This window comes from Phalacrocorax carbo, chromosome Z, assembly GCF_963921805.1.
Source record: "Phalacrocorax carbo chromosome Z, bPhaCar2.1, whole genome shotgun sequence".
Classification (NCBI taxonomy): domain Eukaryota; kingdom Metazoa; phylum Chordata; class Aves; order Suliformes; family Phalacrocoracidae; genus Phalacrocorax; species Phalacrocorax carbo.
The window spans coordinates 54429675-54444412 of NC_087548.1; the positions used below are offsets into that span (position 1 = coordinate 54429675).

General features: G+C 44.7%; 1 protein-coding gene across 4 annotated transcripts in view; it reads right to left on the bottom strand.

Annotated features, from left to right (window-relative positions):
• Nucleotides 1-3746: 3746 nt before the first annotated feature.
• The window catches only part of FUT10 (fucosyltransferase 10), a 91274-nt gene continuing 80282 nt past the window's right edge, over nucleotides 3747-14738 (bottom strand). For 3 of the 4 annotated variants that reach the window (XM_064438802.1, XM_064438798.1, XM_064438801.1), the window contains exons 2-5: nucleotides 14016-14215; nucleotides 10517-10802; nucleotides 5530-6365; nucleotides 3747-3993 (exon numbers count right to left, since the gene is read on the bottom strand). In XM_064438802.1, the coding sequence (XP_064294872.1) occupies nucleotides 3769-3993; nucleotides 5530-6365; nucleotides 10517-10802; nucleotides 14016-14093 (1425 nt within the window). In that variant the 5' untranslated portion in view covers nucleotides 14094-14215 and the 3' untranslated portion in view covers nucleotides 3747-3768. Of the gene's footprint in view, nucleotides 3994-5529; nucleotides 6366-10516; nucleotides 10803-14015; nucleotides 14219-14738 lie in introns of all 4 variants that reach the window. The other variant, XM_064438799.1, reaches the window with a different exon arrangement.

Below are 14738 nucleotides of genomic sequence, written 5' to 3' on the forward strand. Positions count from 1 at the left end.
TTGGGCATCATGCCCACAGGGGTGGAGGGGATGCTGCTCCACAGGCAGGGCGTGCAGGGTAGGGTCAGCTACAGCACAGAGATCACCCAGCAGGTCCACAGGGATGAAGCAGGTCAAGATTGAGACAGAAGTCCAGCATGCTGGTCAGCACTATGGCCAAGCATGGGCATGGCACAGCACAGCCCAGACAAGGATTCAGGACCTCAAAAGCAGTTCTGGCATGACAGGGGAGGCCCTGGGTGAGGCTTCTCCCAGCTCCGTTTCACACTCAGCTGCTTCCCTGCAGCCTGATCCCAGGTATCCCAGCACTGGGTCAGAACTGGCCTTGAGCACAGGCAGACAGACCCCAAGGAGGACAAGGAGGAGGCTCAGGCCTCTGACACAGCAAAAGTGAAGTGGAGAAATGTAAGCAGCTATTTGCAGTGAAAAAACAAGCCCCTTATGTCTTGTTTCCAACGTGACCAGATGCCACGGAGAATGGGAGGCACAAGGACGCAGGTACATCAAGGGGGGCTGGTAAAAGGCAGACACTGGAAGTAGAGAGGCCAGGCAACTGTAGCAGGAAGGTAAAAGCAATCCCTGCTACCATTTGTCCACACCCTAGTCCTGATTTTTTCTCGGGGAGAGGGGAGAAGAAGGACCCTGTACAAAGCCAACCTTTAGGGTCACCTCTTTCCCTAGGCTCTCCCAGCCGCAACAGGAGTGCTGCAGGTTCCCAGAGACACCTTCAAGCTGACCACAGGCATCTTCTGAAGGGGCTGTCTGGTCTGGAGGTTTTGTATTTCATATGCAAATGTCACTGCAGGCTTAGGGGCCACTAATGTGTATGACTCCTGGGGAAGCTGATGGGTATGGGTCCAGGGAAAGAAATGAAAGCCCAGTAGGAACTGTCTTTGTGTCTCATATCCCACAACAAGGGAAGTCAGGACAGCTTGTTACCACTAAAGAAGAGGTTGGGAAGCATGCACTCATTCATCCAGAATCAGCTCTTGTTGTTGAAAATGCAGAGTTTTTCTCAACTGTTTTGCTATTGCTTTCCTAAGGCAAAAAGAAAATGGAAAAGAAAGGTCTGTGCCATCCAGGATATACATATGCCTGCCAACAAATGATTCCTCCGTTGGCTGGAATTACAAACTTGTACATGACAGGAAGGCTAGCAAATCAGCTTAAAAAAAAAAAAAAAAAAGACTGGTCAGCTGCTTCTGCTTATTCCTTCTCAGAGCAGTAGGGGGAGAAAAGAGATCAGCTTAAAATTCATGATGGTCAGTCTTTCTTACGCTTCATTAGCCTGTACAAATCCTTGCTGTAAGTCTCCCAGGGCGATGTGATGTTCACTAAGACTTCCCTCTACCCGGCACAGGAAAAAAGGCTCTAGAGGGTGATTAAAGACAAAGAGGCCAAATTTAGGTTACTCTGAACTAGTCTGTGGGAGCCAAGAACTCAGTGCTTATCCTCTATAAATGATGCATTGTGAGAGGATCTGGTGAGGCTGAGTGACAATCATCTTAGACAACAGCACACCTTCAGACAACTGCTCTGGGGGCACATCTGTATATAGCAGAGGGTGAAGATGTCACCCCTTCTGAAACACCTGCTGCTGACCACTTGAAATGTCAGAATGTGGGTTGTAAACCAGTTACTTCAGTCTTCCTTTCCCTCCCACTCCACCAAAGTAAAATGGGGGATAATAATGCAGCATAAAATCTTTGAGATAAATATGCCTCATATCTTTGGATAATATCTACCTACCAGATTGCTCAGGGAGCTCAGGATCTGACAGATTCCACCACAGAAACAAAGAAAAACGTCTTCATTTGTGCCGCTCCTTAGGTCTTTAAACAACATGGCTTGTGATTTTTGGCAAAGGAGACAGCAGAACATCACAAAAAAAAGAGTTAGCCCTGAATGCTGCAGATATTCTGTGCCATCGTGGGAGAAGAAACAGAGATTCATGGTAATAGGTGGGGATTCAGCAATTCCCTTTGCAAATGTTGTGGGGTTTATGTCCAGCTCTACGTCCTGATTTAGGAAAGCCTCTAAGTCTGTTGTTAATGCTACTTTCATGAAAGGTTTCATTTGTGGAGCTTAGTTATCATTTGCACTGTGGACCTCTAGGGAAAGAGTTTAAAGCATGTCCAACAGATGCTGAGTGCCAAAACTGCAAAACACTAGTGGTGAGAAATTTCAGTGGGACTGTTTCCCTAATCAAAACTAAATACGTGCTCATAGAAACAATGACCAATATTATATGGTCAGTGGCCACAAAACTGCACTTTCTCTTGCTACATTTAATAATATATTAATATGAAGTAAAGTAATATTAATTAAATATAAAATTAATATTAATATAAAAGTAATTTAAAAATCACCAGCTATCTGGTGAGGAAATTTCTGGTGAGGAAACTTTTCCAAGGCAAGCAAATTTTGCAGATGGCTTTCTTGGTGTAAATGCTATTCACATCCTTCCCCATGGCTACCCATTTATAAAACAGCCAGATGCTTGACAGCAATCTTAAAATAGCCTGCTACAAGGGACAATTGCATGGAAATTATCAGACAGGTGGTGATAGATACATTTGACCCCTAGCTATACTTTGGTTCAGGCTGTCTAAGCAGCAACAGGTCTCACACCCTGTGGTGAACCTGTGAGCTGGAAAGGTCCTGGCTCACGTACAAGGGAGTGAAGATGCCTCAGCAAAATATTTTGAAAGGTGGTTTTGAAGCCCAAAAATGCAAGATAACTGAACAGAACAATACACCAGAGCTAAAACAAAGACATCTATCTTTGGCAAGTGATGACCAAGATCGCCAAGTTTTTTTCTGTGTCAGATAATTCAAGGGTTTGTCTGTTAAAATAGGCAGGCTGCTTGCCTACCTCTCCTCGTGCCTATTGAAGACTTTCCAGCACTTTTCAGTTTTATCCCTGTCCTTTCAAGCACATAATTCCACATTTATAAGTGATACAAATACTAGTCCATCATCAGAAAGGCAAGAAGGTAAGTCAGATGGAGGACAGCCCTGTTTCTGCAGAGTAGAGATATTCATGTGCTCTGCTTATTTTTAGTGGAAGACGGTGGGTGAATCTGAGCCAGCACGTTTTTCATTCAATCTGTCCCTGGACACTAACAGATGGTGCTTCCTTGTGCCAAGCACTAATGCACTGTACATTGGCACTCGCTGCCAGGACACAAAGCCTGCCAAGTCTCCGCTAAATCTGCTAATGCCAGGAAAATTGATAATAAACAGCTATCCGGGGACACAGTCCCAAGTTTTTCCTCTACCTCCAAAGCAGCACAGAAGCTGTAGCAGTGCAATGGTGTCAGCTGCTCTCCAGCTTGTGGCTATCAATGCAGCAAAGGAGGCTCCTGGACTGGGGAAAAGGGGTCCTGAGGCTAAGAACATAGTTATGTATCTAAAGATGGTGGGAGGTCCATCTGCTTCACAGGAACCAGCTGTGTGCTTAAAACTGGGCTTTGAGAACCTTACCAACTTGTGCCTTAATGCTCAAACATCTGAACTAATGACAATTGATATAAATCATTCTAAATATATATATATGTATGTATGTATATATATGTATACACGTCACCTGGCAGCGTGATTCTTTTGTTTAGCACTCCTTAGTACCCCTTCAGCACTGAACATACTAAATTCAGGCTTACAGGTCTAATTCCTATGCTAGCAGTCCTAGGTATGATAAGGACACCTACAGAAGAAACTTCCACAGACACCTCTGAGAAGCTCACTTTGTTTTACAGGTTGTTGTGTTTATTCTTTGAATACAAGCATCCAAAATTCTTGAGCTGTAAAATTCCTGTTTCTTTCCACCAGTTGCCTCAGTGCCCAGGCTTCTTTCTTGGATTGTTCAAAGCTTGGTATCCACATCTCTTGAAGAGAAGTCCAGCCAGGGTTTGAAGATGAGAACCAGAACGCCTCTGGTCTGGGGCAGCTCAGATGGTTAACCTGAGCCCTCCACCTCTGGGGCAGCCATCCCTGGCAATGGAGGGAAATAAAAGGGTTATTCAGGGACCCCGGCAGACAGAGAAGAAAGGTGCTATGCCATCGGTAAACTATCAAAGCATGTCTGTGGCATTTTCCTTCCCACTACAGGCTCTAACCATGTCCCTGTGGATGTCAGAGGGAAAGCTCTCCCCAGAGTGCCCAGGACAAAGCCAATCATGCTGACAAGGGCCTGAGTCTCACAACAGGTCTAGCTGCAAATGAGCAGCACCAGCCCGAACTCTGAGCAAGGAGTTCTATTTTCATCATTAGATCCAGTTTTGATCTTAAATATGCACACACTTAATCATATTTTCTTAAGGAGAAAAAACAAGTCATGAATCTGACCAGGAAAACAAACTGGTCTTCATAGTCTTCCTGACTAGAGAGCCACAAAAGCATGGGGAAGGTATATCTGTATTTAACCTGTTCTATTCCTTTCCATAGTTCTATTCCTAACTCAAAGAGAGGACATCTGTCCAGATTTGCACCAGATTCAAACAGGAAAGCCTGTTTAAATGTAATGCTTACCAGTTTGCATTCCCCATCACCTCAGCTCACCTTAGTAACTTCAAATGCTTTCTTCATTGCCCCTCTACTGCCTGACACACAGTGTACTGCTCAGACTGTGAGCCAATAAAATATGGCCTAACAGATACAGGACAGCTGTAGGATACTAAAGCCATTAACCAACACATTTCTGGACAAAAAAAAAGTGGGTTTTTTGATTCATGGAGACTGAACAGCTCATGGTGCCTTTGAAATGGCCCTCTGATGTCATGGCTGGCACCCTTGCAAGACTGCTGGGCCCTCAGGGCTGGGCTTCCTGATAAGACAGCCATTTATAGGTGGTCTCTTCAGCATGCTTTCAAGAGGTTTAGACCAGAAGGAACAGACCCACTTCCCCTCACAAACACACAACCTGGCTTACAGGTCAGTATTTCAATGTTAAGTCACCATATGTGGCCACAGACAATGGCATGTTTTCACTACAGGTTTGCACGCACCCACACATACACGGACCCAGACAGTATTTAAGTCAGAAGGGACCCCCAGTGACCATCCGGTGCAGTCCTCTTTTCCAAACAGGTCTAATCACACCAAATTGCCTAGGGAAGCACTGAGTTGAGTTGTAAAACACCTCCAAGGACAGCAATCCCACAACCTCTCTGGGCAACCTGTTTCCAAATATTACAGGTAACCTAAAGCAAGTCAGCAAGTTAGGCTACTTCCTGTAGTCTGATAAAAACTTCCTCCCTGAACAATTCAAGCCTTCTGCTGAAATGACCACCAGCCCAACAGTCAATGTGTATGAGCTCAAGCACTGCAGCACTATGAGGAACACCTCCTCTGGCCATGCACCCACACCTTCTGCCAATGCCTTTTGACATGAGGATACACAACTCAATGGCACTGCAATCCCAGTGGTTGCAGGCTGGCCAGAAATCTGGTAACCAAGCTTCCTGGGACAAATCTGAGCCTAGTGCCATTTTAAAGCCTCACTGAGACACAAGGACAAGTCACAATTACCTTTTCTTTCCTTCTGATGTTTTCCCACACTCTGTTACACACCATGCACTCAAAAGTGTCAATGTAATTGTCCTGGGTGATATCTTGCACTCCCCACTTGCGTTCCTTCATTGTTGTAAGCAGCCTTGGGTTGGATATGTCGCCTTTCAGTTTCCATTGTAGGTAGGACTCATATTCTCCATCATTTGTATCCAATGTTTTGATATAGTGGGCCAGCTCCCGAGGGTGTGAAAAACTGGATACCAGGATTGCACTCTTGTTACTAGGAAGCCAGTCTACAATGCTGGGAGATCCAAAGTACACTGGTACCACGCCCAACTTCAGCGGCCGCCAGAGCTTTTCAGTGATGTAATCTTCACAGATAGCATTTTCAAAAGCAAGAATGAACTTGTACTGTGCCAGTATTTTATAGAAGTTCGCATCATCCATCGCAGTTGGATTTCTGAGATGCTGAGGAAGGTCTCTGTTATGCAGACACTCCCCATAAGAGTCTACTTCAATGTGGCACATTAGCTCACGCACATAGCTGTCCCGGTCAGAAGGAGGATTGCAGTCAGACTGCACATATACAAGTGGTGCAAGCCTCTTCCTCAGGCTGTTCTTCATCTGCAGTGGTATCATGTACCTCAACGACTTCAGGACCTCTACACCCTCAAGGTACTGAGTGGTCAGCGGTAGGTGAGAATGGCGGCTGAAGGTTGCAGTGTGGTTGAATAAGGTGATGGTCGGTTCGTGGAAGAGTTTGTAGTTGTTTTTTGGTGACTCTTCATGGAAAAGGGCCCAATCATGATAGTCTTTACGAGGGAGGGGTAGGCTGTCTATACTGAAATCAGTACCTAGAAAAAAGCAAATGGTGTTTAGTCTGCCCCTATCTATCATGCCACACTAACTACAATAACACAGAAGTCTTGTTTTCATTTAATATCAGCCCTACAACCACCACATTTATGACATTATAAGGCAGTATTGCAAAGAGAGAAATTCATGCAAAGACAGAGGAGCATTATGATGGAAAAAACTGAATTTGGCAGCAGAAAAATCTAGAGAAAGGGGATCAGTAGTTGTTATTATTAGAAATGGTTTCTTTTCAGTTCATATTAGTTTAAAGACCTTTCATTTCAAAGACTCACTAAGAATTTCATATTTTAATGCACTGAAATGAGACTAATAAGATGCTTAATAATCCCCTGCTTCTGTAAATAGGGGAACAGATGGTATTGCCTCTCTCTATGATGTGAAAGAAATGGTTACTGCAGTGCTCAATTTGGTTCTAGTAACAAAACAACAAAAAGGATGCTAAAATATTGGACATGGTTAAGGAGAAAAATAACAAGAATTATTTCAAGTCTTGGAAAGACATTTTACTATAGAGACTTTGGAAGCCACTCTATTTAGTTTAGCAAAGAGAGAATTAGAGGTGATGTATCACAGCTGCCTAACAGAAATATAAAGAAGTAGATTCTGGCAGAAGACAGCTCCTCAAACTAATGCCAACAGTAGAAGAAGAACCATGTCTAAACTCTAAAAACAGACCACTGCAGCTGCTTGCACCTCCCTGCAAGGACACGGAGCCTCCAGAACAACTTAGGAAAGCTGTGTTGGAAGCTTTAGGACAAACCTAGAAGCCTTTTCTCAAAGGCTGGTCTGTGCAAAAGTGGATTCAAAATACGAGCTCATGAACCTGACCCTTGTTCTCCCATCAATGCTACTGTACTACACTCGTACAACTAGCCTTATTACAGGTTAAATGCAAAGTTGATGAATCTGTCAAGATAATTCCTCACTGTCTTATAACTATATCTATTTTTTACTTAAGTACAAGCACTGTATATTCAAAACTTTTAACTGGTTATTGTCAAGCAAGTGAGGTTCATAAACTGAAACAAACAGTGGTTTAGAAAACGCCACAGATCCTTCTCTTTGGACAAGCTATCCTACCATCCCAGCCACACTCATAACTTTTCACTCTCTCTTCTACCCTTGTCTTCAAATCACGGATTAGAAAAAAGATGGACCTAGAAAAAGTCTAACACAGAATTTTGACCTAAAACCTGATATATAGAGAAAGAAAAAAAAAAGCCCAGTGGTCTTTGTGGGTACATGAGCTTGCCAAGATGACTCCAAGGATGATCTTATAAAACCAACATAAGACTTCACCACTGCAGTGAAGATGGATGTTCAGTGCCAGTAACTTAACAACCTTCTACAGAGCAAGATCATTCAAGAACATTAGGCATTTTTTCCTTAAGGCCGCTAAGTATTTGACCTTCTTTTTTCTACTGAAGAGTGGTCCCGAGCCCTCAACACTAGAAGGTTGAAGGGCTGTGCCACTCACTGAAAAATGCTATTTGCTGCCTCTGCTGCTGATGTGTTATAGTGATACAAGAAGGTGAGGAAAATTGAAATGAACCAAATTCTCACAGGGAAAATTATAAGGTCTATCTGGTTTTGAAAACACTTTGCTCTAAGTGATGCCCAGAAGAGAAGCAGCAGCACATACAGACAATAATGACATGCTGTGGATAGAAACCATAGTGCTTCAGCTCTGTCTCTCGCAATGGTGCTGCCTCTTTAAGATACTATTGCAGGGAAGAGGGAAAGAAAATCCAGGAAAGAATGAGACAGGAAAGGAATGAGAGAGAGACAAAAACACAACATGTAAACCTTACTAAACAAGGAGAGAATAGGCAAAGAGAAACTTGAAGAAAAAGTACTATAGATCAGAGCACATCTGAATGACTGATTCTGATATCACCATCGACCTCAGTCCGGCAAGAAGACAAAAAGCTTTTAAGGATTAAAGGAAAGATAACATCAGTATGTTCCCACCCCATGAGATGAAGGAAATAAAGGAGCCTATGAGGGGATAAAGAACGCACAACTAGATCACAATTACAAGCAATTTCAACGTCCGATTTATTAATTAGGAAATCTTAAGATATGTGGCAAAGTGCAGAAGAGAAAGACAGATGCTGTCAGGAGAAGTTCCACATCTTAGGAGACATTCCAAGGACTCAACACTCCAGTGCAGAAAAGTGGGACATTCTCCTCCCTTAGAAACAGCACCCCTGAGGCTCTGACAGCATGGCACCAGATCCAGCTCACGCTGACTCACTTGCACTGGTAGCTCATGCTACACATGAAACTCTTGTGAAGCATGTGACACTGAAAGGGTGGCTTGAGAATCCCTCCCAAAAGCAGAGACAAAATCCAGCAAGTGGATGCCATGTCTTCCTTCTAAACAGGAGGGAGCAGCACTCCGCAAAGTCATCACCTACACCTAGGTGTTTCCCAGGCCAGGACAGTAAGTCAGGACATGCTGCAGAAAAGCAGGGGTTCCTAACAAAGCAGTCCTGCTGGAAAACACCTGTACTACCCTTTATTTCTGCATAATGTTTTTTCTAAGCTTTGGATCATTCTTTTCTTGCCCACTGACCAAGGGGAAAATTAATGCAGTTTCTTTGGAAGGTGAAACTGTGCCCCAATCCAACCTTAGCCGGGAAATGCAGATGTTCAACTGTTCACTCAGCAGACTGTTCAGAGGGAACTTCTGGAACAAGAAAATCTGTCTTTCTGCAAGCCCACACCTCAGTTCATAAAGATCAGAGAGTGTCTGTGTGTGAAGCTTTTCTATATTGATGCAGCATTTTTTTTCCCCTTCAATACCATCTATGACCTTTGTCTCTGCAGGTTTTAGCATTGTGAGATCATTTATTGTGGTTCAAAAACAAGTAACTTTTTTGCATATTTTGACACTTGTCTTCATCACAGCTCATAGCCAGCGTCACTAGAAAAAGACTACAGGGAGAGTCTTTTGCCCAGTATAAATAGTCCTTTAAAAATAAGTAAGTAAACCATGTTCACAAGCCTGCTAAAAATTAACAGTAATAGTCATCCTAATGCTGAAACAGACAAACAGAATTACTGCCAGAGATCAAAACCACAAGACTTTATAGCTTTCATGTGATGCAAGCCCAGCTTTCCTTGCCTTTAATTGGGTCAGCTTCTCATTGCTTTGTTGTTATCCCTTCGCTTTCCTACTTGACCACTATATTATCAACTGACAAAGCTGACCTACTTGGAGCTCTGAAAAGATTAGTGATGAGAAGATTTTGGTTCACTGTTAGCAACCAAGGTAAAGGACGTTCCTTCCTGTATTTCCAGTTCACCTGTACCCTGACTGAGTGAATGAGATTCAGGACTGTTTTATTTTGTTTTGTCTCCAGAAAAGGAGCTGAACCTACCAATCACAGAAAAGCATTTTTGCTTTGTTTTCCACCTAAAATTCACTTTTCCTCTGAAAAGCAACTGTGTGGTGGAAAAAGAACAAAATTAACAAAATAAAGACCTACTCTTAAAAGATGGATCTCTTGTATTTCATAGACTCAGTTTACAGTACAGGTAGGGGGAAGTTTCTGAGGTGGCAGAGCCAGAGCAGCTCAGAAGGTTGCACTAGCTGTTGCTCCCTGTGCAGAATCAATAGGTTTCTTTCACTACTTTCCATTTACAGTCTGCTAGCAATGTCTCGGCACATGAGGCAGGGGAGTTGCGCAGTTACCAGGGAGGGCATTATTTTAAGACAAAAGGCTTGCACAAGTGCAACAAAGGCCTTGGAGAACCTCTGCGAGGGGTGACAAGCCAGAAGACTGGAAAAAGCTGGCTTGATCTCAGCCTGTCTTTCCATGACTTGGCAGCTATGGGAAATGATCTCTTCTCCCATAAACAGAGAGCACATGTGATGGGAAAGCAGCGTGAGACAAGGCAACAGTCATCCCACAGACACGCATGATCACTTTTCAGAGTTTTTTTGCAGAGAACGTGTGTCTCTGGATCTCTGCTGCTGGTATGCAGCACCAGGCAAAGTTTAGCACAATAAGCTGCATTACTTTCCTGCTCTCAGTGAGAGACACCTAGAATACTTAATCTCTAAAGGAAAATAAATGGGCAGGAGGTCAAGTTAATCTTTTAAAAAGAAACTGATCCTTACCATAGAACAGAAATGCTCTTGTCATCTGATTGTGCTGGTAGGTCTTGTTGACAGTAAAGAAGCACACATCCTCTCCGCAGTGACCCAATCTCCCTGTCTCTCCAGTCAGGGGAGACCACCAGAGCAGGATGGGATAGTGATTTACATCAGACTCTGTCTTCAAGCTGCTGTGAAGTTTCTGCTGCTTAAACTGTAAAGCATGTCTCTCCACAGGCTTTAATGGACCACGGTGTAAACTGGAGATTACTGCCACCTTGTTCTCTGAATTGCCCAGTTCAGTGACAACCTTCAGGGAAATAAACATACACATCACAGCGCATCACTGTCATTAGCCAGGACATGTGCTTGACAAATCAGAGTTTAAGCATCAAGCACTAACCAAGTCTGCATGTGAAGCTTCTGTCAAGCAAAGCGGATGCATTTCACTGACTCCAGTCACCATCCAGGTGATCTTATGTCAGAACAGCAAAAGCTGTAATTTGAATTTGTAAGGAGGAGGCAGGAAATAAATTTCTGTACTGAGTTATGGCCACATCATATACGATTTAACAACACAACATCTTCTTTCTCCCTGGAAAAAGCACAAAACAGAGAACAGCCCTTGCACAGCCACCCTTCTTGTGGAAATTAGCTGTAAAAAAACCCGTAAGTTTTCATGTCTCTGTATGGCCATCTGTACTCATCCTTATTAATTTTTAAACCACTGACTGAATAAACCAGATGCTGACAGGTCTTAAAGACAGTGTAACTACAACTTCCTGGCTAGGTAGAGGAGAAAAATCCCATCTGTATGCAGAGAAGTGAATGACTTACCAGTATGAACCACCATTTTCAGATCTGAAACCCTGCAAGGAACCTTAAAAACCCTCCACCTGCAGAAGCCCCTAACACTGCTCACCATCAGCTATGAGACAGAAAATCTGGGGCATTTCCGGTCCGCATGAAGCCACCGCTCTTTTCTACAGGCAGTACCTGTCATAAAAGTGTCCTGGGGCAGAGAAGTCTGTTGAGCAAAGTGACAGAAATGGTGCCAGCAGGTATTGCCACAGGACACATAGCTCCTGCTCTTAGCTTTAGCGGGGAAAAGACCTTCCTGCTACTGTGCAAATGTTTTTTTTGTGCATTCACCTTCACAGGCAGTGCATAATGCCACCCCAGGAACAGCTGCAAGAATGATGGGGAGCTCAAACACACTGGGCAGCTTTGGCCACAGCACTTTGATTTGTCACGTAGCTCTGAGGGAGGATATTGGAAAGGAGGAGAGTGTTGTTTATATTAAGTTGTTCGAAACCATTTATCTTCCCTGATAGCTTAACCACATGCATTCAGTTTGCCATCCACTGTATCATTTTCTCTCACTGTAGCAAAATACACTGATAGTAGCGAGACTAAACAGGCTCTGCACTACTCAAGATACTGGGAAAGCACAGACACAGGCGACTGTGGGAAGTGCAGCTGTACAGAAAAAAAACAAAACCAAAACACTCCTGCAGTGGTAAGTGGACAAGATACTGGCTGGGTAAAAGATTCATATGTCTGATGGTTTGACAAGATATAACGGCACCGATATAACTGAAGTAAGGCTATAACTACCTCATGTCCAGGTTTCTCCAGGAACATGCTTCTTTACTTCCAAACTTTGCCCTGGCAGAATTTACAGTGTCTCTTTATTTCTGCAGAATTTCTAGTAGGTCTCTCTGAACGCCTGGTGTTCACCCAACTGAATCAACAGCTTCTGTGCTACAGCACTCCTGGCGTCTCAGGGTCCAGAAACTTGTCTCAACATTGTTGGCAGGCAAGTTTCACTACTAAAGCCTGATCTCTACGGCAGCTGAATGGAACAGTTTAATCACCAAGGCTGACCCGGCAGGAATGTGCGCCCCGTTATCTTGGAGTACTCATCATCCGCACAAAAGCCTGGGCCCAAGGCTGACTGGCAACATATGGGGGGGCTCGGACCCTCTAGAACTTTCAGGCATCCTCTAGCTATAGTACTAGGCATTCACCCCACCGCCGAGGGGGAGGCAGGGGCATGCAGAACAGTTACTGACTATGCAAGAGAGCAACCTTATAAAAGGGGAAACCAGCAGAGATGACGGGGGTCGTGTTCTAGAACATCTCCCCCTCCACCGGCTTCAAAGATGCATCAGACGCCCGACTCCCCGCCCAGACTGGACGGACTGCCGCAGGTCCGTGGTGACAGCTATTGCAACAGTCCTGCTCTCTCCCTCCCTCTCATTCCCTTTTTCACCTTTTTTTTTCCCTCTTTCTTTGCTTTTCTCTCCTGTATCTATTTCTGGCCAAATAAAGTGACTTGGCACAAGGAACCTAGTCACGACAACACACTGGAGTTAATCAGAAGTTAAGCCCAGCCGCCCCCAACCTCCCAGAATTATCTGAGGTCAGTTGGAAAGCAAGGGGGTTTAACCTCTGCCAAACTGTTCAACCCAACAGTGGATCACGACATGGCACCAGGGCACCAAGTGTCACCACCCAGAGAACACTCCCAGGTAAAAATCCCAGCTAGGCACAGGGAAGCTCCAACCAGGTCCAAGCCTGCTTAGCTGTGGAACTGCAGTGGAGTCACAAACTCTCCCAACAAAGATCCTAAAGATTTGCTAGTATCGCTCCTGTGCTGGAGCAGCCATATCACCTTTGGATGCCTTGTTCAGGAGAACAGAACTGAAAGTGACCATGAGTGACAGCAACTGCCCCCAAGAAATGGCTCCAATTTGGAGTACGCAGCTAGCCTGGGAGAGCTTCAGAGGTCCTCCTGCAGGCTCTGCTGGGAGTTACCTGAGGTACCTGTCTGAACCAGAGCCTCAGTCTACAGCACAGCCCAAGTGGAAAGACATCTCTGTGGCAGATCCCGGTCCTCTCATGGCCAAAGTCTCCTACAGTCCCACGACTGCCAGACAAGGCTGATTCAATTTGTCTAAAAGTTGTTCTCTTCTAATAAAAATCTAGGCTAACCTGCACCAGCCACAAATTAATATGCTTCCACATTGATTTTTCTCTCATGCATTTATTTACTGACCAGCTACTAGACTTCCCAATCTAACACTGGCCTTTGTGTCAGGACTGAGGGACAGATTTCAACCGCCACTTACTGATGTGCTCTTATTTCCCTGGTCTGTCTGCCACATTACTATGAAATTGGTCCAACCTTGCATCCCTGCCTAATGAGTTCAAACACATGAACAAAGGAGGCAATGCTGGATGGAGACAACGCAACATGGCATGGTATGGTACACCACTCCTGAGAAACTCCTCCAGGTGCCAAGGAGCCGTGCAAGAAAGGTGTTCTCTGTGTAATGTCACATCTGGAGTCAGCTATTACCACCAGGCCAATGCTGTTGACAGTTTCTTTAAACGCACGCCTCAAAGCAGACTTGTACTGAAGACGCCTTGTCGCATTCAATGCTCTCTCTCATCTGCCAGAAACGTGTCATACTTTGAAAGCGCTTTCATGCATACCCATCCCCCTTGCACCTGGTACCTGGAGTGTCAGCACAAGAAAAAAGGCAGCTGCAAAGCAGAAGCAAGATGCCCACAGTTTCTTCCTCCTCATCCTCATGCTGCACTGCAAGGCCTGCCAGAGCAGCTAGAGCTAGCATCAGGAAGACCAGCTTGTCTAAAATCTTCAGCCTTTGATGCAGGGCTTTCCCACGCCATCCTTACTCCTCTTCATGGTGACCACTGCTGAAAAAGAGTACAGCATCAATAAAGACAGCTCCTGAAGCTCACTGGTTAGCTTGACGTCTACCCATAGCTTTTTGTAGCTGTCAGGGCCACATTTTGCCAGCTGAGCACTTCTCAAATCAGGTAGGATCATTTATAAAGCCTCTGCATCTTCCGTGCCTCCTGCAATATAGCCGAAATGGGGCACCAGGAGGTGAAGGGGCTGAATTCAGCTCACAGCTGTGTTGGTGAAAATCTACTCAAGGCACACTGTGGAGCATCTTTAATACCACACGTCTTACCCTGTGCCTGGCAAAAAGTAAGACTCTGGTGACCCACTGCATGCCTCCCTACTCTCTGCCCTGGTAAAAGACAAGTAATCGCCCTGTTTTTAGGTATTCTTCTAGAGGGGGAACTGCCCATACCAAGTGTGTGCTGTACCACTTGCCCCAGGGTATTGCACTGGGTCGTGGCTTCATTCTTGCATTTGCAGCAAGCACCCAACACCCAGTACTGTTACCCAGCGGTGCGGTGCACGTCC